Source organism: Ursus maritimus, unplaced genomic scaffold (assembly GCF_017311325.1).
Source record: "Ursus maritimus isolate PB19 unplaced genomic scaffold, ASM1731132v1 scaffold_2, whole genome shotgun sequence".
NCBI classification, from domain to species: domain Eukaryota; kingdom Metazoa; phylum Chordata; class Mammalia; order Carnivora; family Ursidae; genus Ursus; species Ursus maritimus.
The window spans coordinates 102,443,435-102,466,089 of record NW_024424452.1 but is presented as its reverse complement, the minus strand read 5'-3'; the positions used below and the strand labels follow the sequence as shown (position 1 = coordinate 102,466,089).

At 55.5% G+C, this 22,655-nt stretch overlaps 2 protein-coding genes across 2 annotated transcripts in view; one reads left to right on the top strand and one right to left on the bottom strand.

The window, feature by feature from the left end:
• Window positions 1–5,013: 5,013 nt before the first annotated feature.
• On the top strand, window positions 5,014–7,063 carry MYOG (myogenin). The gene is made up of 3 exons (XM_040634603.1): window positions 5,014–5,484; window positions 6,240–6,321; window positions 6,942–7,063. The coding sequence occupies exons 1-3, from the start codon at window positions 5,014–5,016 to the stop codon at window positions 7,061–7,063; spliced, it is 675 nt and encodes a 224-aa protein (XP_040490537.1).
• Window positions 7,064–12,267: 5,204 nt separating this feature from the next.
• PPFIA4 (PTPRF interacting protein alpha 4) overlaps window positions 12,268–22,655 on the bottom strand; it is a 49,661-nt gene continuing 39,273 nt past the window's right edge. Inside the window, exons 25-29 of the mRNA XM_040636480.1 lie at window positions 21,842–21,939; window positions 20,985–21,160; window positions 18,728–18,796; window positions 15,049–15,223; window positions 12,268–14,578 (exon numbers count right to left, since the gene is read on the bottom strand). Coding sequence (XP_040492414.1) covers window positions 14,529–14,578; window positions 15,049–15,223; window positions 18,728–18,796; window positions 20,985–21,160; window positions 21,842–21,939 — 568 coding nt within the window. The 3' untranslated portion in view covers window positions 12,268–14,528. The remainder of the gene's footprint in view (window positions 14,579–15,048; window positions 15,224–18,727; window positions 18,797–20,984; window positions 21,161–21,841; window positions 21,940–22,655) is intronic.

Genomic DNA, 22,655 nt, shown 5'->3' with positions numbered 1-22,655 from the left:
CACAGTCTGCCCAAACCTGGTCTGGTTATTTTTAAACCTAGTTCTGTGCTTCGTGTCCACCAGTCACCACCCCCATGACCCCCACTCCCTGGGGGCCCATTCCCTTCCGCCTCCAGGCCCACACCTTCCCCCACCCCAAGGCCAGAGATTCTTGATGAATGAGCCTGGCTCTGAGCTCCAGATTCCAAGCAGGGACGGATTTCCCAGTGGTTATCTGATGCTCAGTCCTCAACGGAAACAATGTGTGGCCTCCGGAGACCTGGGGCCCCCCTGTGCCTCACCTCTCAGCTGGGGCTCCCATCTGCCTCTAGACCTCTCCTCCTGTCTCAAACCCCAGGCTTCCCTCGGTCTCCCCAGCCTAGTGTCTCTCACCCCCTTCTCCTGTCTTCATCTCTCCGCATCTCCCGGACTCTCCATTCGAAGCCTAGAGCACCTGCAGTTGTCCCCTCACTGCCTCCCACCTGGAAAGCACATACTCCCGTGAAGCACGTTCCTCACCTGTCAGCCTCGGGGAGGCAGAGGAGACACCTGGATTCGGCCCCAAGGCCTAAAATCAAGTAGTCCAAGAGCCAACACCCTTCACACTTCTGGTCCTAGTGCTCTATGCACCCCCGGGCAAGTCGCATCTCGCCTCTGGGCCTCAGTTTCCCAGTGTGTAGAAGAAAGAAGGTGGACTAGCTAATCCTTAGGCTGCCTCCCAGCTCTGACAGTCTATGACTCTGTGATGGGTTCTCACCCCGCCGCGAGGCTCCTGCTCCCCAAATAATCAAGCTGATTTGTAAGCCACATTCATGCATCTAGGTCCTTGAAATGTACACACATTCCTGCCACCCAACCCCCACCTAGTTCTCATCCATAGCACCAAGAGACCCAGGCTTAGAAAACAAAAGGTGGGCCCTTTTTGGAGAAGCCGGAAGCCTCCACCCTTTCCAGACTCTTCTCCTTTTTGCTTCTCTATTGCCAGGCGCTTGAGACTCCAGAATGGGAAACCTGCTTTGATGTTGGCCAAGCCACAAGGCAGCCCAGGTCAGCCCACCTGTGAGGTCAGCAGAGGCTAGGAGTCAGAGAGCAGAACTGGGTGTGCAGCAGAGGGGGAAAGAAGGACCAACGAGGCAGGTGAAGGGGATTTCTGGGCATTTTGAAACCCAACCACTACCATGCAAATGAGATCAGCCCGGCATGCAAATAGACACAATTGAGTTGAGACAGACAGGGTGGGGGCACAAACAGCTTGGCCCTGGAGCCCCAGCCAGGGATAAGGGCTTCCTCTGGAGGGAGCAGGACGGCTGGAGGCCTCGAGGCTACAGTCGGGGCAGGGGGCCCTGTGTGCCCAAGCCAGCAGGGGTGGGGATTAGGGCCCGACGCCCTGCTGTCAGGTTAGAGCTGATGGATCACCGCTGGTGGCGGAGCACAAAGGCTGCTCTGTGCTTGGCACCAATGTGTTCCCATCCATCAGAGGGCAGCCTGCGTGGGGTGGACGAGTGTGCAGGGGAGGAACGCCAAGCCCCTAGATGCGGCTGCTCCGCAGCTCAGCTATGAAAGAGGAACAAGGTGGGTGGAGCACCAATCCCCCCATCAGGGTTTTGAGGTCAGAGATGCCTGGGCCACCCTACCTTCTCAGTCCTGGGAGGGTCTGTGCCCCACAGGTGGGCCCTGACATGGTCCTCAGGCCACTTACACGGACAGACATACACAAACGTATCTACAGACAGGGATTCGTTGAAACCCAGACACAGAAGATCACCCTAACCTTCCAGCCCTGCCGTCACCTTTGGTTAGTGACAAACGTTACACACGCGAGGCCAAACTCACACCTCGACCGGAGATTAGGTGCTGAGCCTGTTTACCGCTCTCACCCAGGTCTGGCCCCAGCCCCGGGGACTGACGCAGAGGGGGCTCCTAGGAAACTGGGTTCACCCAAGGAAGGGGGGAGTTGATAAATTCTTCCTCTGGGTTATAGCACAGCACTTTTTCGAACCTACTCTTGTACCAGCTAACACTGTCTGCCTTGGTTAGCTTTGCACATTCACCTTCCTTACTCAACCTTGACTGTGCTGGGGGCACAAAAACCACGTCTTATTCACATCCGTAAGCCCAACACCCAGCACAAGGTGTGCGATCAGTGCCTTGATTGAAAGAGTGAGTGAATAAATACACACCTGGGGATGGGGCCAGGGCTTCCCTCCCCCACTCCTGCTTTTCTGGTCCCCTGGAGGTGGGGGATTGCCTGGGAGAGAGGCCAGGAGTGGAGAAGAGGACAAAGCAAGGAAAGGGACTGCTATTTATTGGGTGTCTCCATGGGCCAGCCGCCCTTTCTTACTACAGCGGCCATTCCCTTCTCGCACGCACGCGCACGCACACGCACGCACGAGCACGCCATCCCTCTGCCAGCTGAAACACACACCCTCCCCAGGTGGAATCCATCCTCCCGCCTCTCAGTGGGTTGCTCGGACCTCCAGCACCTCACTGCTGGATCACTGCTGTGGTTTTCTGCTATGGGATCTCTCTGCCTCGGCTTTCGAGTCCACCCATGTCCAGTTGGGCCTCCTCCTATCTTTACAGACTCGTGGAATTGCCTACTTACCAGAAGCCCGAGAGCCACGCAACCCTCTACACCCAGAGCCCCCCTCCACCTCCTCTCTTCGCATCGAAATCCCGCCTGTTCTCCTAGAGCCAGCCCAGCACTCTCCTCCTCACGCCTTCCACAGAGACCAGACTTCGGTGATTTTGACTTTCTACAAACTCCTGAAACGCTGGGTTGATGAGCCCACTCATTTGCAGTCGATCATGGCCCCCATGTTTCCTGCTGAATTAAAATAGCTCTCTCTTACATTACAATTTAACATTCACGTTTCAGTGTCCATGCTCGCCAACTAGATAGTAAGATCCTGGAAATCAGAGCAGGCCCAGCTTTCCTGCTTCCATTTTTAGAGGATGTGAACACACTGTTTAGGGGCAAGGCAGATTGCATCCCAAAAGGACCAAACGATGAAATTTTTCAGTTTCCATAGTAACTTCCACACCACTTCTTTCCTCAGGGCTCATAGGACTGGAGTGTAAACTGAGGCAAGGTTTTTCTTTTATCTTTGCTTGGCGGGATGTGTTAGAAATAGCACTTGTTCTTCAGCCCAGCTGGTCCAAGCAGGGGTGAGAGCCCAGAGCCCTCCGGCTGCCACACTGGGAAGGCCAACAACCCAGTAAAGACCCCTACTTCCCTCAGCTGCTTGGGGGTTTTTTATTGCCCAGCTGCGACCCCTCCTCATCTTTGGCCCCTACCCCAAACAGACACCAGCATTTTCCTGGCTCCTCACCATAGACAGTGAACGTCAGGAAAGCCAGCTCCTTCAAGCTCCATTCAGGTCTCACCCCCCATGAGAAGTTTTCTCGGAGTCCCCANNTTCCTGCTCCTCTTAGTGTCCTTGCCACCGGCTGGAACTTATAACATCAATCTCAAATGTCAAGTGGAGGAGGGATGAGACTTAGTTCACGGGATCCTAGGGAAAAAACAGGACCAAAGGATAAAAAAGGGAGCACATCACAGTCCAAAACCCAGAAGGCTTCCCTGCGGCCAGAGCTGCCCCTCAGTGGAACGGGCTACCTCCTGAGGTCAGCAGCAGCTGGACAATGGCCACCTGTGAAGGGGATTCAGGACTCAGGGGCTGGGGGGATCTAGGTGATCAGCAGGGTCCACTTATGGTGAGGTCCTTGAGGGCAGAGACCCTGCCTAGGGCGTCCCTGTCACTCTTCAGTACCAAGACTGAACTTGTGCCCTGCTGGTCTCTCAGGTCAGCCCACAGTCTTGGGAGCACTGTCCTCTCAGAGCCCAAACCCTCTGCTGAGAGGTGACTATGGACCGAGAAGCCTGAAGATGTAGGAGCCCCTCCTCCCCCTGACATCTGAGACCTACATGCTACGAGTAAAACTGATGGCTTAACCGAGAAGGTGCAGAACCACCAGGCCAGGTGGTTAAGGAGAGGCGAGATTCAAAGTGAGTCTGGAGGGCTCTGCTTTCTCTCCCTCCCACCCTACCCAGAGTACGCAGTCAGGAAAAGCTGGGTGTCCAGATGGGGCAGCAAACAGAGTTGAAGAGGCAACACAGAGGACAGATACATTATCCAGAGGGAGAGAGGGAGGAGACAGAGGGTTTAGTGGATCTTGACCTTGCTACTGCGGGGAAGGTGGCAAGGGGGAGCCTGTAAGTCCTCATTCTCACTCTGCCCCTGACCAGCTGTGTTAAAGGGAAGACTTCTACTGACCCCTGCCAAAAAGACCAAACAATCCCTCTTGTCTCCATTTCCCCCCGTTACAGGAGACCTTTGAGACATAGGATGTCCAGGCTGCTTCGGAAACTCAGAAGTTGAAGCCATTTGCCTCTCCAGGTTCCTTCTTACCCTTGGACATTGAGCCCCCATACACACCCCAAATTTGAAGCGTTCTCACGCTTCTGACGGATGGAAGCTGGTGAAGGTGCTGTCAGGAAGCAGGGGGATGGACACATTGACTTCTTCAGGCCCCTTCCAGCCTGAACCCTGCCCTTCCTTGTTCCCTCCCCTCGGCTTCCCTCCCCACCCCCCACACACATCCTACTTCTTTGGGACTAGCAAGGAGAAAGCAGGCCGCCCTCCCGGCTAGGAGTAATTGAAAGGAGCAGATGAGAGGAGAATGTGTGTCCTCCCCCACCTCCCCTGCCCCACGGGGGCTGCTGGGAAATGAAAACTAATCAAATTACACCGACGGCCTCCCTCCCCGTGCGTGCACAGGAGCCGGCCGGGCTGGGGCAGGCAGGCTGGGTGGGGTGGGGGCTGGGGGGAGAGGGAAGGGGAATCACATCTAATCCACTGTAAACGTCTTGATGTGCAGCGACAGCTTAGGGGGGCTCAGGTTTCCGCGGCATTGGCTATATTTATCTCTGGGTCCATGCCAGCGGGGAGGGTTTAAATGGCACCCAGCAGTTGGCGTGAGGGGCTGCCGGAGCTTGGGGGCCGGTGGCAGGAACAAGTCCTTTCCGACCCCATGGAGCTATATGAGACATCCCCCTACTTCTACCAGGAACCCCACTTCTATGACGGGGAGAACTACCTGCCCGTCCACCTCCAGGCCTTCGATCCGCCAGGCTACGAGCGGACGGAGCTCAGCCTGAGCCCCGAGGCCCGAGGGTCCCTCGAAGACAAGGGGCTGGGGACCCCCGAGCACTGCCTGGGCCAGTGCCTGCCGTGGGCATGCAAGGTGTGTAAGAGGAAGTCGGTGTCGGTGGACCGGCGGCGTGCGGCCACGCTGAGGGAGAAGCGCAGGCTCAAGAAGGTGAACGAGGCCTTCGAGGCTCTGAAGAGGAGCACCCTGCTCAACCCCAACCAGCGGCTGCCCAAGGTCGAGATCCTGCGCAGTGCCATCCAGTACATCGAGCGCCTGCAGGCCCTGCTCAGCTCCCTCAACCAGGAAGAGCGGGACCTCCGCTACCGCGGCGGGGGTGGGCCCCAGCCCGGGGTAAGTGGCTGTCCCACCCCGGGCCCCAGGGGGAGGGGGCACAGGAGGCGCCTGGATGGCCTGGGGACCCCAGTGTGGGGCTCCGTCAGAGGGTTGGAGCAGGTGGCAGGTGGGACCTTACGGGGCCACAGGACCCCCTCCTTCATCAGAGCTGGGCTGTCCAGTTGACCTCCCGTGTCCCTTTGTCCTTTCAGGCCAAGCTAAAGGCAGTGGGGAGAAGCAGGTGTGGAGGGGGGTGGCAGAGGACCGAAGGAGGGACCCAAGAGCAAGTCCAGGGTCAGCTTGGGTGGGAGTGAGGATTAAGCCCGGCGCCTGGGGATGGGGCCCGCAAGGCATGGCCAAGTGCCGCTTTGTACCCCCTCCACTCCACCCCATGCTGGGTGTGTGGCCAGACAGAGAGAACACCTACCCAATGTCTCTCCCAGAGCCCCAGCCGGCCTGCACCTGCTTCCTTCACCCTTATCCTCCACCCTTATCCTAGCGTCAGGAAAACCAGGGGCCCCTTTATGCTGGGTGTCCTGCGAGGACAGAATCACCACCCAGGATGGAGGACAGGAAAGACCTGGCAGCAGGGGCTCTGTGGCCAGGTGGGGGCATGAAAGTTGGTGATTGTGAAGATCCTGAGGCTGGAGGGCTGCAGCCTGTGGCCCACCCTCCAACCCCACAATGGGAGCTTTTGCCCATTGGAACTGGACAGAGAGACACCGCCAAAAATGGCCCGTGCTCTGACCTTGGGCCTTTACTCTATCTTGCAGGTACCCAGTGAATGCAGCTCCCACAGCGCCTCCTGCAGTCCAGAGTGGGGCAGCACACTGGAGTTTGGCCCCAGCACAGGGGGTAAGTGAGACCCCGACCCTCAGAATCTCAACCCCATCAGCCTGACTGTAGGCCCAGTTGTCTCTTTTTACCTTACTTCTGCTCCAGTCCTCTTCTCTTGGTCTCTCCAGGGAACTGCTGAACCCAGGGCCCCAAATGGCCCTCTGCCCCTATGGCTCCTGGAGACCTTGCCCAGCTAAGGATCGGTCTAGGCCTCCTGCAGCTCCCCAGCCCGTGCCTGGGGCCCGACCTTCTCCATGGAGAGGAGACTGTCCGTGCCCCAGGGGTCCCTGGGAATTGCTGAGTCAGTGCTGCAGAGCTGGCCAGCAAAGGGCAGTCCCAGTCTCCCAGGATACGCCGTCCTGGCTCCACCTCAGAGTAGCTGCTTTCAAATTCTAACCCAACTAGCAGAGTTCAGAGAGGAGGCACAAGTGTTCAGTGCACACACACACACACGTACATGCACTCATGCACGCACGTAGGGCACCGGGAAAGGTGTGGGCTGGGGAATAGGATTCTTGAGGTTTAATCACCCATCTGTCCGGGAAAACCTGCACCACCCCCAAAGAGCTCGTTCCCTGTCCTGGGTCTTGAAACCCCCTTCGCCACCCAGGTAACATCCTCCCACCTTCTCCTTACAGATCACCTGCTCACAGCTGACCCAGGAGACGCCCACAACCTGCACTCTCTCACCTCCATCGTGGACAGCATCACCGTGGAAGATGTCTCTGTGGCCTTCCCAGATGAAACCATGCCTAACTGAGCTCGTCTGCCAGGCTGGGCATCCATGAGAGCCCCCACGCTGGCCGCAGATGCCACAGCTCCGTAGCCTGGGCTCCCTAAGCCAGGCCGTCCTAATGCCAGCCAGCCAGCCAGCCAGCTCCGGGGCCGCCAAGTGCCAGACTATCCCCTTCCTCATCCATATAAGGTTAAGTCACCACCCAGAGAGGGAATGGAGGCTCTCACCTAGCTGACTCCTTACAGCAAGGAGCATCCTCTGCCCAGGGAGATAAAGCAGGGGACCAGAGCGCCCCTCGTGTGTGCCCGTCTCAGGGGGCAAACTCAGGAGCTTTCCTTTGTTCATAATGCAGCCAATTCTACCCCCTCAAGAGAAACGGTTTGAGTGCCGAAGACAGCGTCCTGACCAGGACGAGCTGTGTACATCTCCTGTTCTTGTCTCTTCCTGATGCCAGTGGCTGGGCTGGGCCTGCCCTGAATCGAGGGAGAAGAAAGGGAGAGGAACAGTCCTCTGTTCCCAAGTCCCTGGGGGGCCAAGCTTTTGCAGTGAATACTGGGGAACCTTCCAGTGGTTTTATGTTTTGTGTTGTTTGTAAAGCTGCCATCTGACCAAGGTCTCCTGGGCACAAGTTGCCAGGGACAGGCAGGGAGGGGGGCAGGGGCTCCTGGGGTGATTTCTTTTCTTAACTAAGCATCGTGTGGTTTTGACATTGTTTTGTAATTGTTTTTTCTTTTTTTGCTAACTTATTTGGATTTCTTTTTTAAAAAATGAATAAAGACTGGGTGCTAGAAGAGCGTCTGTGATGATGTGGAGGGAGGGGGTGCCCCTGCTCCTGCCCCTCCCCCTCGGTGGTACAGACAACCCCCCTTCGGTGCCTCCTAACGACTGAATTTGGTGGGGCTCCAAAAGCAGCCGAGGCACTGTCTTGCTCGTGCTGGGAGCCCTGCTCTTTTCAGCATCATGAAGGGAGCTGGCTGTGCCCCACCAGCTAGGTGAAGACCAGATCCACAAGCTCCTTGAGACCTGGAGGAAAGCCTGGCCAGTGTTCTGTGGCACGCTTCCTTATTCGTGGACACCGCAACAGTCTATGTGCTCCGTCTGAAATCCCGAGGGGGCCGGTCCCTCCCAACCAATGAACATGCTCTATGCCCCGCGCTCATCCCACAGCCACGGGCAGGGTTGTAGAGCGGGAATTTGTGAGTTTCCCTCCCCAATCCCTGCCTCTCCTCTCGTGTGACATTACCGGGAGCCCTGCAGGAAAGTAGGAGGTGAATAAATCAGTGTGATTGGGGTCAGACACTGTCACTTCCCTGCAGGCCAACCAGCACGTCCCCTCGCCATACCCTTCTATCCCTCCAGGCTGAAGGGGATTCTGGCCCCTGCCCACAGCTCCAAGGATGAAGGCAGTTCTGCTGGGGGCAGGCGGAGGGCCTCACAAGAACACTTTTCAGAGGAAGAGAAGCCGAGGCTCCCTTCATAGGCTGCTGTCTTCCAACTACTGGCTGAAGGGAGAAGGTGGGTGGAGAATTCAGAAGATTCTGGACAGAAACGACATAAGGACTAGTTGGGGAGATAGCAGGGGCTAGAATTTGAATGCGCCATGAACCTCTACTAAAAATTTTATTAACTCCAACTGCTTTAGGCTAAATTTGTCTGATTTATTGCAAATTATAAGTTTCAGAATCATTACAGAAGTCTGGGGATTCGGAGCATGACACATTCCGGCCCCCACTCAATTCTTCGGGGCCCCTGACAATGGACTTCACCCGGTTTGACCTCCCAGGCTCTGGGAGCCAGTCTGCACTTGCTCTGGGCTCAGCGGGGCCATCTCCCCCACATCTGCCCTCCCGACTTGCTCCTGAAGAGGGCTATCACCTCCCTGCTCCCAGAAACCCTGCCTAAGGAAGAGAAGGAAGTCTCAGAGCAGGCTCACAGACCAAGGTGAGGGTACAGAAGGAAGCAGCCCCCTGCCCCAGGGGCTGTTTGTCTCCAACAACCAGTCAGGGCTGGGCCTACTGGGAGGCACAGACTGGCTTCATCTGCCCCATCTGTGGGGGTTTTCTTCTTGAGTTTGTGTCCCTGTGTTTACAGTCTCACCTTCTTGGAACAAGGGCCGGAGAGGAATACCTATGTCATTTGCATGACTCGTAGCTTCCCCTGACTCACTGCCCTTGGAGATGAGGAGAGCCACAAGCCTGGGTGCAACACCTTGGCTCTCAAGTCTACATTCACTCCCTTACTATCCACTAAAAATGCTAGACTACACATTCAAGGGGGTGTCTGCTCCCCTCAAGTTCATTTCCTCTGTCCCTGGCACCTCCCAAGCTCCCAGGTGGATACGATCCCACCACGTTCAGTTGCCCTGCCTCTCACTGGGGGGCCAGGGGCAGCCAAGGACAAGGGTACTCGTCTCTACCACACAGCTGATAGGCTCTTGAGTGGCTGGACAGATTTTTTAGGTTTATTCTTCTTCAGTTACCACGTCAGTTGGACACTGAGGTTCATATTCCTAACCTGGTAAGAATGAACAGTCCTCAGCTATGGCCACCAGGGTCGACCATTCCTGACCATTGTCAGGGGGTGGCCATTGTCTACCTATTTCTTCTTTGGTCTTTAAGTCCTTAAGCCTCCCACCAGAGCGACAAGCTGCTGGGATCTCCCAGGTGTGAACAGCAAACTTTGCCAAATGGAAGCCCAACCTCACCCATTATTTGCACAAAATAAACAATTGTCATCAATGCACTGAGCCTTTCCTAAAATAAATGCTTAGCCTTCGCAATTAAATTACAGATAAGACTTCAATTAATGAATAATGAGTGGTAGTTCTTTAGGGAAATTAGCTTAAATCTGGTCTCCAGTGGAAGTACCTGCAATGAATCAAACCGGGTTATTCAAATGTTACCTAATAATGGACTTCAGGGAATCCTCTAGAACGTAAAGATAAGACTTACTGGGCATTGACATACTGGTTGTCAATGTGTAAATAGGAACTTCTCAGAGGGTTTAGCTAATCAGCGTGAACTGCAGAATGCTTCCAGGACTATCTGTTGCTCCAAGTACTCTTGTTGCTTAGGTATCCAACTTCTCAGGTCATCTATCTGGCAAACTGGAAAACCTTTTCAGTGCTGCCGGTGTAGTAGCCGGTTGGACCACCTGGAGAGGGAGGTGGAGGAGGACAACGGAGGGTGAGAGGAGAGGCGCCCCCTCAAATCAGGTGTCTGTTGCCTGGATAGAACCCTATCACCAACGTGTCTCATCCCTTGGACTTGTCTGAGTCCCCGGCTTCTGGGCTCCAGGCTGGAGCTGAGGCTCCTGGTAGTGCACCGAACCTCAAGGACTGAAGGTTCTGGGTTCGGCTGGGGTCTTGGCTAAGGACCCACAGCCCAGGCCTGGGTGGAAACCCCAAATCTCCACCCTACGGCAATTCTGGCTGTGCCTCAACCCCCAGCCACAGGCAACCACCAGACACAGACTCTTTGCCTCTCGCTCTGCTTGGAACATTCCTAAGGCAGGCAAAGGAAAGTGTTCTAGGAAAGAAACCTAGAGCCTTCTTTCTTTTCTACAAATGCTGACAGAAACATGATGTTGGGGTCTCATCTCAAGTTCAGAATGTCTACAACTGAACTCACATTTCCATGTACACTTGCTTCTTCCACATTCCCCATCCCAGTGGATGGCAACACCGGAAAACACTTTTCAATCCAAAAAAAGTTTTTCTGGATTCTTTCAGATCTCATCCTGTAGCCAGCTGGTCACCAAGACTGGTCAATTCTACCTTTGGTCATGGAGTGGGTGGGAGGAGACCTCCAGAGGTTTGCAGGCACTAGGCCAGCACCTTCTCTCCTCTGTGTGCCCTTCCTGGGTCACAGGTTGCTTTGTCTGGCTCCCATCCTGTCACCTGTGCCCGTGGACTCTGCCACCCTGTGTCATCAGTGTTTGGGACAGTGGTAGCCTTAGAAAGGATATGGTGTATTATGCTGCTCTCAAGGAGTCCACAAATTAGGTGAGCAGAGAAACAGTCCAAAGAAGATCACAGAAGCCTAGAACCACATGAGTGTGCATTTGGGAGAGAGAGCTGGGGAAAGCTGAGCCGAGGGGCAGAGGCTGGAGCTCACTTAAAACAGAAGCAAATAAGAGAGAGAGAGAGGAGCAAGTAACATTTGGTAGGCAGTCCTGGCATTGGGTCAGAAGTTTTAACATACATACTGTAGCCAGGACAAGGCACTGCAGTCAGAAGACCTAGCTTTGGAACCTACATCTGTCTCTCACCAGCTGTGTGGTCTTAGCCTTACAATTTCCTGTTCTGCAAAACAGCCAAGATAACACACCACAGGGCTGCAAGGATTAAATGAGCTAATACATTGGGCATGCTTAAACGGTATCTGGCACACAACAGTTCCCAGTAAATTTTACTTTATTTAATAATAATCCTCATAAAAACTCTCTGAGATAAGGTTGATTCATTTATTCACTCGAGTGTGCCCATCTAGGGATCCGGAGATCAATAAGACAGACCCAAGGGGCTTCCTCACAGCCCCGTGTGGGAACAGACGAGGAGAAAGACTACATAGCATGGTGGGGTGCAGAGTGCCAGGGAGCAAAGGGCTGTTGCTTATCTAATTCTGCTGGGGAGGGGCTGGTCATGCCTCTCAGGTCATGTTCCAAGTGGGTCTGGAAGGTTCATCGAGGTAAAGGCAAGGCAAGAGGTACTCTCGCTGTCTTCTGGTGTTGGGGCTGGGGGACAGACGTTTCTGAGTTCGGTGGACTCAGACTGGTGAGTGAGGGGGCTTTGGAGCCAAGTCATAGGCAGCCATCACGCCACATGGAGGGGTGGGCCTCTGCTCAACAGGCAGAGGGGGCTGCTGCAGCGTGAGACAAGGGGTGACCTGAGCAGGGGCCGTGCAGGGGGAGCAGCCCTGGGAGCCTGGCGAAAGGCCAGCAGGAGGGCAGAGCTGGACCGTGTGAGTAGAAAGGAAGAAGAGGAAGAAGTCGGGCCCAGCAACAGGGTTCCTCACTCCTTTTCCTCAACTCCCTTGGCACGAGCAACCTGGACATGAACCTCTCTGGCAATCCCATGGTTATGTAAGTAAACAGAAGGTTCCCGACCATATGTCTTTAAAACGCGGATGTTTACTTCCCAGAGGAGCGCAGCCCAGAAGACTGTGGAGGAAGCTGGACATGTCAGCGGAGCTCTAAGTTGAAAAGAGAAAAAAGACCAGAGCCATGTGTAGGTTGTCTTAAAACCAGGTTGTTTATTGGCACGTACACACCCACACTCACACTCATCCACACCCACACACCCATCCCTGACACACTGAGCCAGTACAGTACTGAGAAGGGAACCGACGAGATACAGGAGGCTGGTGAGGGCGGGGTCGGGGCACTGGCGACTCTCCAGGTAAAAACTACATCAACTGTGAGGCAAGGGAGACTCCAAGATAACAGCTTTCCATCACTGTACGCACGAGTTCTCCTGCCCGTCAGCTCCCTGCAATACTTCCCAGGATGCCCTCAATAGACCCAGGTACATGGCCAACCACGACAGGGTGAAGGTGCGGAGGAGAAGCTGGGGCTGAACTTCCCACTTGGCTAGTCCATCAAAAGTCCCCTGACGCAGTCAGATGGCCTGATGGTCCCCAACTCCACTAATCTTAGGAATCCGGAGTTTCTCCACAATCTTAACATCTACGACCCAGGGATGGGGGCCTTTTCTCTCCATCCAACTCAGAACGCCGCCAGCTCCACTTGCAGCAGCCTGCCAGCAGGGAGGGCAAGGAACCATGAGGGAGAATCAGAGCGGCTGCTTGCTGCGCCCACGCCCGGGGAGCCCACTCGGCCCCACCATGGGTGGACCTCCTCTCTACTGAAAAACAGCAGAAGGTTCCAAGCCCTGGCATCGCCCCAGGCTCCATCACTCCTTCTGGCCAGGGTGCTCTGACCCACTATCCCACCTGCTAGCCAAGCCCCTGCTCAGAACCCAAGTCGATCAGGTTGCAAACCAGCTGCTCGACCACCTGCAGGATGGCTGGGCGCGGGCGCTTCTCCAGGACACGTGCTCCAGATACTTTTCCTCTCTCTCACTGGGGTCCATCAGCTCACCCTGAACTCGGGTGCCAAACACTTCCAGGCTTTTTGGCAGGATGAAGAAGCGGCTAAGGAGGAGGGGTTTCTTGGGAATGACATTCCGACCAAACCAGGACCTGTATCCCCGAGCCCCAGTTGCCACCATGCTGCTGAGGAAAGCAATGAAAATTATCGAGGCTGGGTGGGTCTCCAGAATTTCTGGAGGAGGCAGTCCCTGCGCACCAAAAGAGCCCTGAACAAGGGGTGGGTGACTTAGGGGCAAGCAGGAGAGTGATGGGCTTCACCAACATTGGATTTCCTGGACCTGGGATCAGACTCACGGAAGGGGAAGCTTTATTTTCTTCCCAAGAGATCAGGAGAAGAGAGCCTCACACTACCTTTTCCCAAATCTGATTTGGAAGTCAATGTATCTTCAATCCATCCATCGTGTATATTCTTAGGGGCTGGATTACTCAAGAGGTGGGGCAGAGGAGGACAGCAAGGGAGGCAAGACTGGGAGCAGAGTGGGCAGTGCATGGGTGGCTCTCTTCTGTCCCAAAGCCAAGACCCCACATGACCCCCCAGCCCGGCCCCAGCAGCAGCTCCACCTTACAGCTGGGGCATTCCGCCAGCCTTTGGGGCTTATGGCTAACACAGGCCATTGGCTCTCCCTCCAGCTGGCCGGCCTACATGTCTCACTGGGCTGGAGGGCTGAGGGTTTCCCCATCCTTAACCTTGGCTCAAAGCTCAGGGGCCCATTTCTCTGATTCTTCCCCAACTCATGTTTGGGATTCATCTTAAGCAAGGGCCTGGAATCACCACCTTAGCCTTCCTCCCCAGCCTCACCATCCTGAGAGAGAATGGGGCTTTCTGCAGCCCCTCCCAGCCGCCAAGGAGGTCCTGGAGACAGGAGCGGCCCTTGTGGGGATGAGGTGGGAAAGGGGTGATGCCGGGTGGGCCGAGGCCAAATGTCAGACAGCCCGGATGTAGGCAGGCACCGGAAGGCCCAACAGCCTGAGCAAGGCAGAGTCTGAAGTGCCGTTTTCTGGGAAGGGCCATCTCCAGTCCTTGGCCCCGCGTGCTGGTCTCTGGTGGAGGTCGCAGTCCAGACCAGGCTAGGTCCAGAAGAAGGACCGTGAAGTCACACCCCGCCCTGGGCTGTTGCTGTCCTGTCCCTTTGGCAGAATCCCAAGCATGGACAACCTGGACACCCAGCCACAGCCACAAGAGACTTACAAAGGACACACGGTGGGACTCAGGGTAATGGGATGCCGAGGGGATGGATGAGTATATTCTGAGATCCAGGGCAACTGGAAAGTCACGGAGGAGACTAGGAGCCGTGAGAGGACGGGGAACGAGCAGGAGGGGCCAGGGCCGGCTGAGCCTGCGAAACACAGCCGGAGGACGCTGGCCCTGGGGGCCGTGGCTAGTCCCGAAAGGCGGAGAGCATGTGTCCGTAGAGATAGTGGGAGCGAGCTGAGAGAGAGAGAGGGAAGGAGAGAGAGAGGAGTTGCGCGGTGAGCTGGGAGTCGTCCCGGGGGCCAGGGGGTGCAGGCGTGAGCGGCGAGCTTGCAAGCGCCAGGCGCCCCGGCGGCAGCGGCGGAAGCGGCGGGGCGGGGGAAGGCCGGGCGGGGGGCGCAGCGCGCGCGAGCAGGGGCCGGCGGCGGCGGGGGGCGTGCGGCCCGGGCCCGGCCCACTTACCCCGCGCCACAGGCACACCCCCGCGAGGGCCGGGGCGGGAGGCGGGGGTCAGCAGGAGTAGGTCCGAACCGTGGAGGGCTCCAGTCTCGGCGCCCCCGCCGTCCCGGCTGGGAGGAGTCGGCGGCCGCGGGAGAACACAGAGCGGCGGTTAGTGCGCGCGCTCCGGGGGCCCGCCCGCCCCGCCGGCCCGGCGGCAGCGTGAGTGCAGCGGCGCGCGCAGGCCCCTCCGGCGGCCCGTCACTCACCCTCCGGCGTGATCTTCTTCGGCGGCGCGGGCGGGGGCTGCAGCGGCCCCAGGCTGGCCACGCGGAAGGCGGCCGGGAGCGTCTCCGCCGAGGCGCCGAGCAGGCCGCCGTGCGGGTCCCGCGGCCGGAAGCGCTTCCTCCAGGACGGCGCGCGCCGGAACACCTTGTCCTCGCCCTGCACGCGACACGCGGAGACCCTCACTCCCTGCCTGCGCGAGGGCCCCCGCGGCCGCTTCTAGGGGTGCCGCTCCCGGCCCGCGCGAAGGCGGGGGCCAAGGTCACCTCCCCTGTCGGACCCTGTCTTTCCCTCTGTAGACGGATCGGGCTGAAGGAGACGACTCCCAGGGGCCCTTGCAGGCTCTGCGACGCCCGGTCTCCAGGTGGGATGGGGTCCCCGCTGGTCCGACCTGTCACCACCCTGCAGCATCCTGCCCAGCCCCGTCATCTCAACCTGGGCGGGGGAGCCCACTGACCTTTCAAGCACTTCCCCCCCAGCCTCGTCCCATGGGAAGTGGGCAGTGCCCCCCCCAACACCTCCTGCCTTCACTCTGGCTTCGGTCCAGGGCGCTGGAAGCGCACCCGGCCACGGAGACCTGGCTGCCATTTTACTAGCTCCGTGTCCCTGCACAAGTTAAGGGACCTCTCTGAGCTTCGGTTTCTGAAAAATGGGAAGAACATTATCCGCCTTTTTCTCAGGCTGCCTACCCCTAATGGGATTAAGTGAGAGCACCTTGTGACAGTGATGGGGCAGGTGGATGGCCCATCAGAGGCAGGTTCCTCCAAAGGCCTCTACCACCTACCAGCTGAGTCTCCAAACTATGTCTGCCAAAGGGCACCCAGAGCCACAATCCTACAGGATGCCCCTCTACACAGTCCTCCCCACCCCACCCGGAAGAGCCCACTTCCACCCTGCTTGGCAGCCATGTCTAATCTCCCGCCACCCTCAAGCCAACCCTGGTGTTCTCAGAACAGGTGCAGGCCGAGAGCTGCCAGAGGAACAAGGGACACTAACCCACCAGTTCTTGCCTCAACAACCCCTCCCAGTCCCAAGACCTAGGGGTTTGCTGCTCATGCCCTGAGGAGGCCAAAGGCTCCTATCACTCTTGGCACCATGCACCTCTGTCCCAGCACCCACCCCAGTATCATTTTTTTCATGTTTTTACAAGATTATTTCATTAAGCTCTCCCTCTCCTTCTCCCTCAACCCCACTCCCTCAACTCTCTCCCTCTCACTTTCAAATTCTATGCTCCACAGGACAGAGACCATGATCTTTTTTGTTCCAACAGGTATATCCCCAAAGGCAGTGCTTGGGAACACAGTAGGCCCTCAATAAATATTTGTTAAATGAATGGATGGCAGCTGGCTTCCTATGCAAGCATCCCATCCGTGAGTTCATCAGCAACTTTGCTCATCACTTTTATCCACTCCATGATCCTGCCCTTAACCTAGCCCAGATTGCTTTCCCTTTCTCTCTCTCTCCCTCCTTTCCTGGTTCCCTCCCTCTCTCTCTCTCTCTCCATTTCCACCTTCAGCCAACCCTAAGACTTGTGTCTGTAGCACTTGTCCCCTAATAGATGTTCTTCCTGCTCCCCTCCTCTTTTTCCTGGAGTCCTGCTCTCCATGTAGGGGGAGAATCAGATGCAACCCTCCAGGGCCTTGGAGCTTGCGAGGGGAAACTGAGAACCAGAATTGACAGAGGAAACACTTCAAGAGATAGCTCAAGGTTGCTGATGGCTGGACAGGAAACAGCCTCCCTGGATCTCTGAACTCCCCTGCAGCACCACCACCAAATCCTACCGTATTCCCAGCACCTGGCCTTCGACTTTGAGCTTTCTGATAGAACCAGTCCTCTGTAGCCCCACACCTAGCTGCATCCCAGAAATCCCTCTGTGCTGCCAAGATGACATCATCTACTCAATAACCCCACCCCAATGTCTGAAGCCAGAGAAGCTGGCTAGCTCTGCATGCTTCTAGAAGGCAGCAGGATATAGGGGAGAGAATAGGAATCAGAAACACTTGCTCCATCCCTGCTCTGCCACGCATCGGCCTGTGACAGCAGGTAAGTTACCTCTTTGAGCTTAGTTCCTCATCAGTCAGTCCGATGGGATAATAACCCATCCCCCATGATGACTGTTAGCATAAAACGAGATGTCTGTCACCACTGTACTCCTCTGCCTGGGCCAATGCCTGGCCCAGAGTAGGTTCTTCAAAGACTATTTTTGTAAGGATTGAAGGAATAAATAGCTTTCTAACTAGAAAGCACCAGGCTAAGATATACAGACATCATGTGTCTACGCAGCATCAAAGAAAGCCAAGATCCTAGGTGTGGGGGAAGTAAGAGGAGGATGCACATAGCAGGGGCATTGGGAAAACTAAGATCCCGGAGAGTGGGGACAGCTGGTGGGGTCTGGCAATGTATCTCCTTGACGGGAATATGTACACACACATACACATGTATATGACGTGTACGTGTAAATAACACACTCCCAATTTCAAGGAACCTCTGTGAAGAAAATACCCCTCCACAAATTCTGTGTATTCCTGGGTGTGTCCTATCCACCGAAGCAGGGCAGTCACTCCACAAAGGTGGACTTCAGCCTATGAAACCTAACTCAGAAAGACTAATTGATACATAGGTAACACGAATGGTGTCCCAAAAGAGAGGCCCAAAAGTCTAAACAGAGGCATTGGTCGGGGCAGGGGTGTGTAGAAAGGGAAGCTACACAGGCCATGGAGATCAGAAGAAACAGACCTGATTGAAGATGGAGACACTAAAAATAAGTAATCTGGGCTCTTTCTTAACTTGTTTGGAGCCAAGGCAGCCAAGCCTGACCTGACAGGCAAAGGTAGGCGAGGCTGGTGATCGGAAAGTGAGTAGGGAGAAAAGGACGGGGAGGAGGGAAGGGGGAGGAGAGAAGGGGGAAGAAGAGGAGTGCTGAGGAGGGGCTGCATTCTCAGGAAACAGGTACTTTGGCAGGCATCTCCAATGGGAGCATTACAGCTCAGGACTCAGTCCAGCCTAAACTCAGGGAAAGGCCTGACAAAACCCAGGGGAAAAGGCTGGTTTTTCACTGACCAGGGGGACCAGAAGAGGAGAACCTTAACTTGGCTTGAAGGTGACTCAAGAATAGAACTGGAAAAGAAGCAGTGATGATAAACGTCTGGGCCAGGATGTCAAACTGCACGGCCGAACAAGCAAGCAGACCCTTCATTTAAGGACCTCGGCACAACGCGGACCTCCAAACAACCACGCTATGACAGGATGGGAAACCTGAGAAGCAGGCTGGAGTCATGCTCTGCCAAGAGCACTGAGAGATGGGGTCTGAGAAATGAAAAAAAAAAAGGTGTGATCCCAAAGAGATGGCCTTTGGGGGGAACCTCTGATTCTACGTAGTTAGGAGGGTGGCAGGGCACAGACTTGGAAGGTGCTAGAAGTATAACATATAGGAGCCTTTCGTTTTTGTACAAGGAGTTTCATGGAGACTTCTCTAGGCCTATTGCTAGGCCTGGCCCTGGCCCTCCCCCCCCAACTCTCTGACTTCATCGCCATCCCCTCAGCTCTCCTCTCTCAGGCCACCCCACCAATCATCAGCCAAGGAAGGCGCAACTCATGAATTTCAACCCAACGAAACAATAATGCCCAAATCCAAAGGCCCCTAATTCACAGCCAAGTACTCACATCATCCAGCTTCCGGTCTGTGCCCAAGGCCAACAGGTTGTTGAACTCTCTCTCCATCACCTGGCGTGCCTGGAGTCCACAGGGCGAGAGACGGAGAGATGGGAGGGGTATAGTTAATGACCTCTATGCCATCTTGCTCCCGTTTCCTAGGGGCCCAAGGGCAGAGGTGGGATTTTCAGTGCATTTAACCCGTGAACCCAGTTGCTGCTCCTTCACGCAAACCTCAGGGTCCTCTTGGAAATGAAACTGTAAACCTTAGGATTCTTTCACAAGGAGCACATTAGAAAAATGTAACTTTGTACAAAGTAGGACCATAGAACTCATGGATACGTGGGCTTCATGTATTGGGGGAAAGCCCCACATTCTGTCTATACAGCAAAATCATGCCTTCCTACCTTTCTGGAGCGGTAAATAACCATGTAGACCATGGAAAATATGGATTTAATTTATTTAGATTAAAGAAACATATTTCATAAGGCTCCACGTCAAAAATTTGAATCAGGAGGACTGCTCAGTCATAGATGTTGGTGGCCCTTAGGCCGACTAGCGCCTTGCAGGCCCTGACTCAGCCTCCCAGGAGCTGAACTCAGCAGGAGAATTGGGAAATGCCAGAAACAACGAAGCTTTCAAAACTGCCATCAGATATTTTTAACCATTGTTGATGAAGAATTCCACCTTGGGTCAGCTCCCACTCCCTCTAATCGCTGGGCTAAATGGACCAGTCAGGAAAACCAGAAAGCTTAGCGAGCACCAGGGAGGTCTCCTGCTGCTCTTCGCAGATGCACTGCTAGCCACAAAACCCGGACACATTTAGAGACAGGAGACCAACGACAGAGAAGAACAAGCCCGTTTCTGGGTGGAAAATGTTAACCACAGAGCTTCGTAAGGACCGCCTCTGTCCCTATTGAGAACGTAATATTCTCCTAAGTGATGGGAAAGGAGAAGCACAGTCTATTTCCAAGTATCCAGATGACACCGCTCCTCCGGGTAGTGAGAGGGGAAGCTGACACTAACCTCGGAAACGTCTCCCCAAGCCGTGGGAGCGGCAAGAAAGCAGAGGAGGTCGGAGATGGGCACACACAGAAAAACCGCATGGGGGGCACGGGATCTCAGCGCTTCTCAGAGAACAGGGCATCTGTGCTCTCCGTTCTAACTGGTCAGAGGGGTCACCGCAGCGGGCCCATGGGACACACTGGCCCTGCGTGATGCCCAACACCCCCAAAAGACCAACACGCCACCCAGAATTACGAGGCCACACAGCCTACCCTCACACAAGCCAACACGCATCTGCTCCCGGAATAGCTTGTGTGGCTCTAGCGGCTGAATTTCAAGGCACCTGACAGCTGCACACAGTCCAGACGAGGGCGGCTAAAATGATCAGGGCACGGAGGCGCGTCTATATGAGGAAAGCCTAAAAGAATTAAGACCACTCTGTCTGGAGTGACAAAGGCTTGGGCCCCAAGGCAACACAATCAGAGTTGATGAAATGAGAAAGGTGAGGCTGGGTCAAACCCAGCTAGTGCCCTTCCTTCCCCAGCGGGAGCCTGACGGGGGCACGTTGGGGACAAATAAAATCAGGAAGTTCTTTGCACAACAGGTAGTACTCCTAGAGTCCATTACCCACAGGAAGCTAGAACAGCCAAACGTATAAATAGGTTCAAGAGAGTTTAGATATAGTCTCGGATGACAGCTCCATAGTAATTATGAAATGTAATTTAAGGAGATGTCTCATCTTTTGAGCTGTTGACAGGGAGACAAAGCCCTGGCACGGAGAGGCTCTGGGCTGTGTTATTTGGTATATTTAGTTTTCTCAAGCCTGGGAGCCCAGGAGCAGATCCTTAGGATGGGAGACAAAGGAGACAGGGGGCTCTCTGATCCCCTCAGACCCCAAGGCTAGTTCTCCTCTAAGAAAAGTCGGGTCACAAAAGCAGAGTGAGGAAAAGGCAGCCGCAGAGTCTCAAATGTGAAGATGGGATTGGGAGAGGGAGGGGGTGCCCACGGCAGGGAGGGGATGAATGCAGTATTGTGGGCCTGGGCTGGGTGTGCTCTCTACGTGAAGGACCCTGGTTCCCTAGGCGGCTTGGTTGTGCACTGGGACCACTTGGAGGTTTGAGGACATGGTGATTCCCCTCTGAGACAGGCCCTCAAACAGTCCCCCAACAAATCCATAAACCCATGTGTGTGAGCGGGAGAGAGCTGGAGAGTGGGGCAGAGGGGGGGCCTGAGATTGAGGCTGACTGATGACAAGGATGCCCACCTGGGTATTCTGCGTGGGGATCTGGAGGACCAGGGCCAGCGTGTTGTGGTCAAAGTTCTCATCCAGGGCCAGCAGGGCACCATGCACGCCGCTCTCCTGCAGGTTTCCTGCATAATCCCGCAGCCCAATGGACTGGACCCAGTGAACCACCTGGTCGTTGGTCCAGACGAGCACATCTGGAGGGCAGAACAAGGAAAGGGGCAGGAAGAGGCAAGAGGTTTGGCCACGACCCCTCCGGGGACAGAAACGGGGCTCCCTGGACCCAGAGCACCAGTCTGCCCTGCATTCTGTCTTCTGTCTCCCTGGCACCTGGGCTCCTGGAGAACCAGCCCCGCTTCCCTCCAGCCCTGCCAGCCGATAGGATTCAAGGCCAGGCCAGCAGGCTCCTGGTGTTCCTCCCAGGACCCTTGCCTAGGCCCTCTCCTGCCCCCAGGCTGGAATGGTCCTCTTATTTTTCCACCTTCGAAGAGTCTCCTAAGACTTGTCTCTTTTCTGCCCAATACCACCCCGATCACCAAGTTCCACGAGCCCTTTCCCATGCCAGTCTCTAGCACTGTCCTAGGGGATTCACTGCATTTGTCCAGTTGGTGGCCACTGTCGGGGTGGGGTTACAGCTGACTGGGCAGGGACTATTTCTTCTCCACCGGGATGGCAACGTGCTTTGAGCATGGACTATGTCTCCCTCGTCACACAGCCTGGGGCTGTGTCTTCCCTCTCAGGTTTGGAGCTTCCCTGAGGCACAGAACGCCTCCTCTCCCCGCCACTCACCCAGGACAGGGAACAGTGAGGTAGGGGCCTGCTCCCTCCAGGCTGCTCCCATCCCTTTAGTGGAGGCCTGCTGAGCTTGACCAGCTTACCCTTGATCTCGTGCTGGCTTTCCTCCCGCCTTTTCTCCAGCTCCTTCCGGTCATAATTCAGCCTCTTCAGACACATGATGCCGTACTGAAGACTGGTTCTGCAGGCACACCGCGCCCCCTGAGCCAGAGTCTCAGTGGGGCCACGCTCCTGCCACCTCTGCCCCACATCCAACACCAGCCATAGCACGTCCAGGCCTACATCTCCCAGCTCAAAGAGCCCCCCAGCCCACTCATGCTTCTCCTTCTCCCAGGGCTTGCATGTGACCCAGCCCGAGGCTACTTCCCCTCCTCTGCCCACCCCTGTGTCTTCCCTCTCGGCCAGGGTATGGGTCTGACTGACGGAAGGAAAGTTCTCTAGATGAAGCAACGGCCCCTCACTCTCTAGACACTGGAATGACCCTACAGATCTCTGACCCATACAGATAGGACCCTACAGAAGGAGCCTTACAGATATTTCCTTGATTCCTATTTCCCTCAGAGTCCTTCCAATGACCTGCACAGGCTACACGATTTGCCTTGTACACTGACCCCTCTGTTCTTCCTCAAACACAGCAGGCACACTATGCCTGCCTATGTGCCTCAGGGCCTTTGTACTAGCTGCTCCCTCTGCCTGGAACACTCCTCCCCCAATCTGTTGCATGGCTCATCCCCTGTCTCCTTTAAGTCTTTGCTCAAATGTCATCTTCTCAATTCAATGGTCACCTTGTCCACCTGATTTAAATTGCAACATCACCATCACCACCACAGCCCATACCCTCAACCCCCCTTATCCTGGTCTTATTTTTTTCCTAGCACTTTTTATCTGTTAATATAC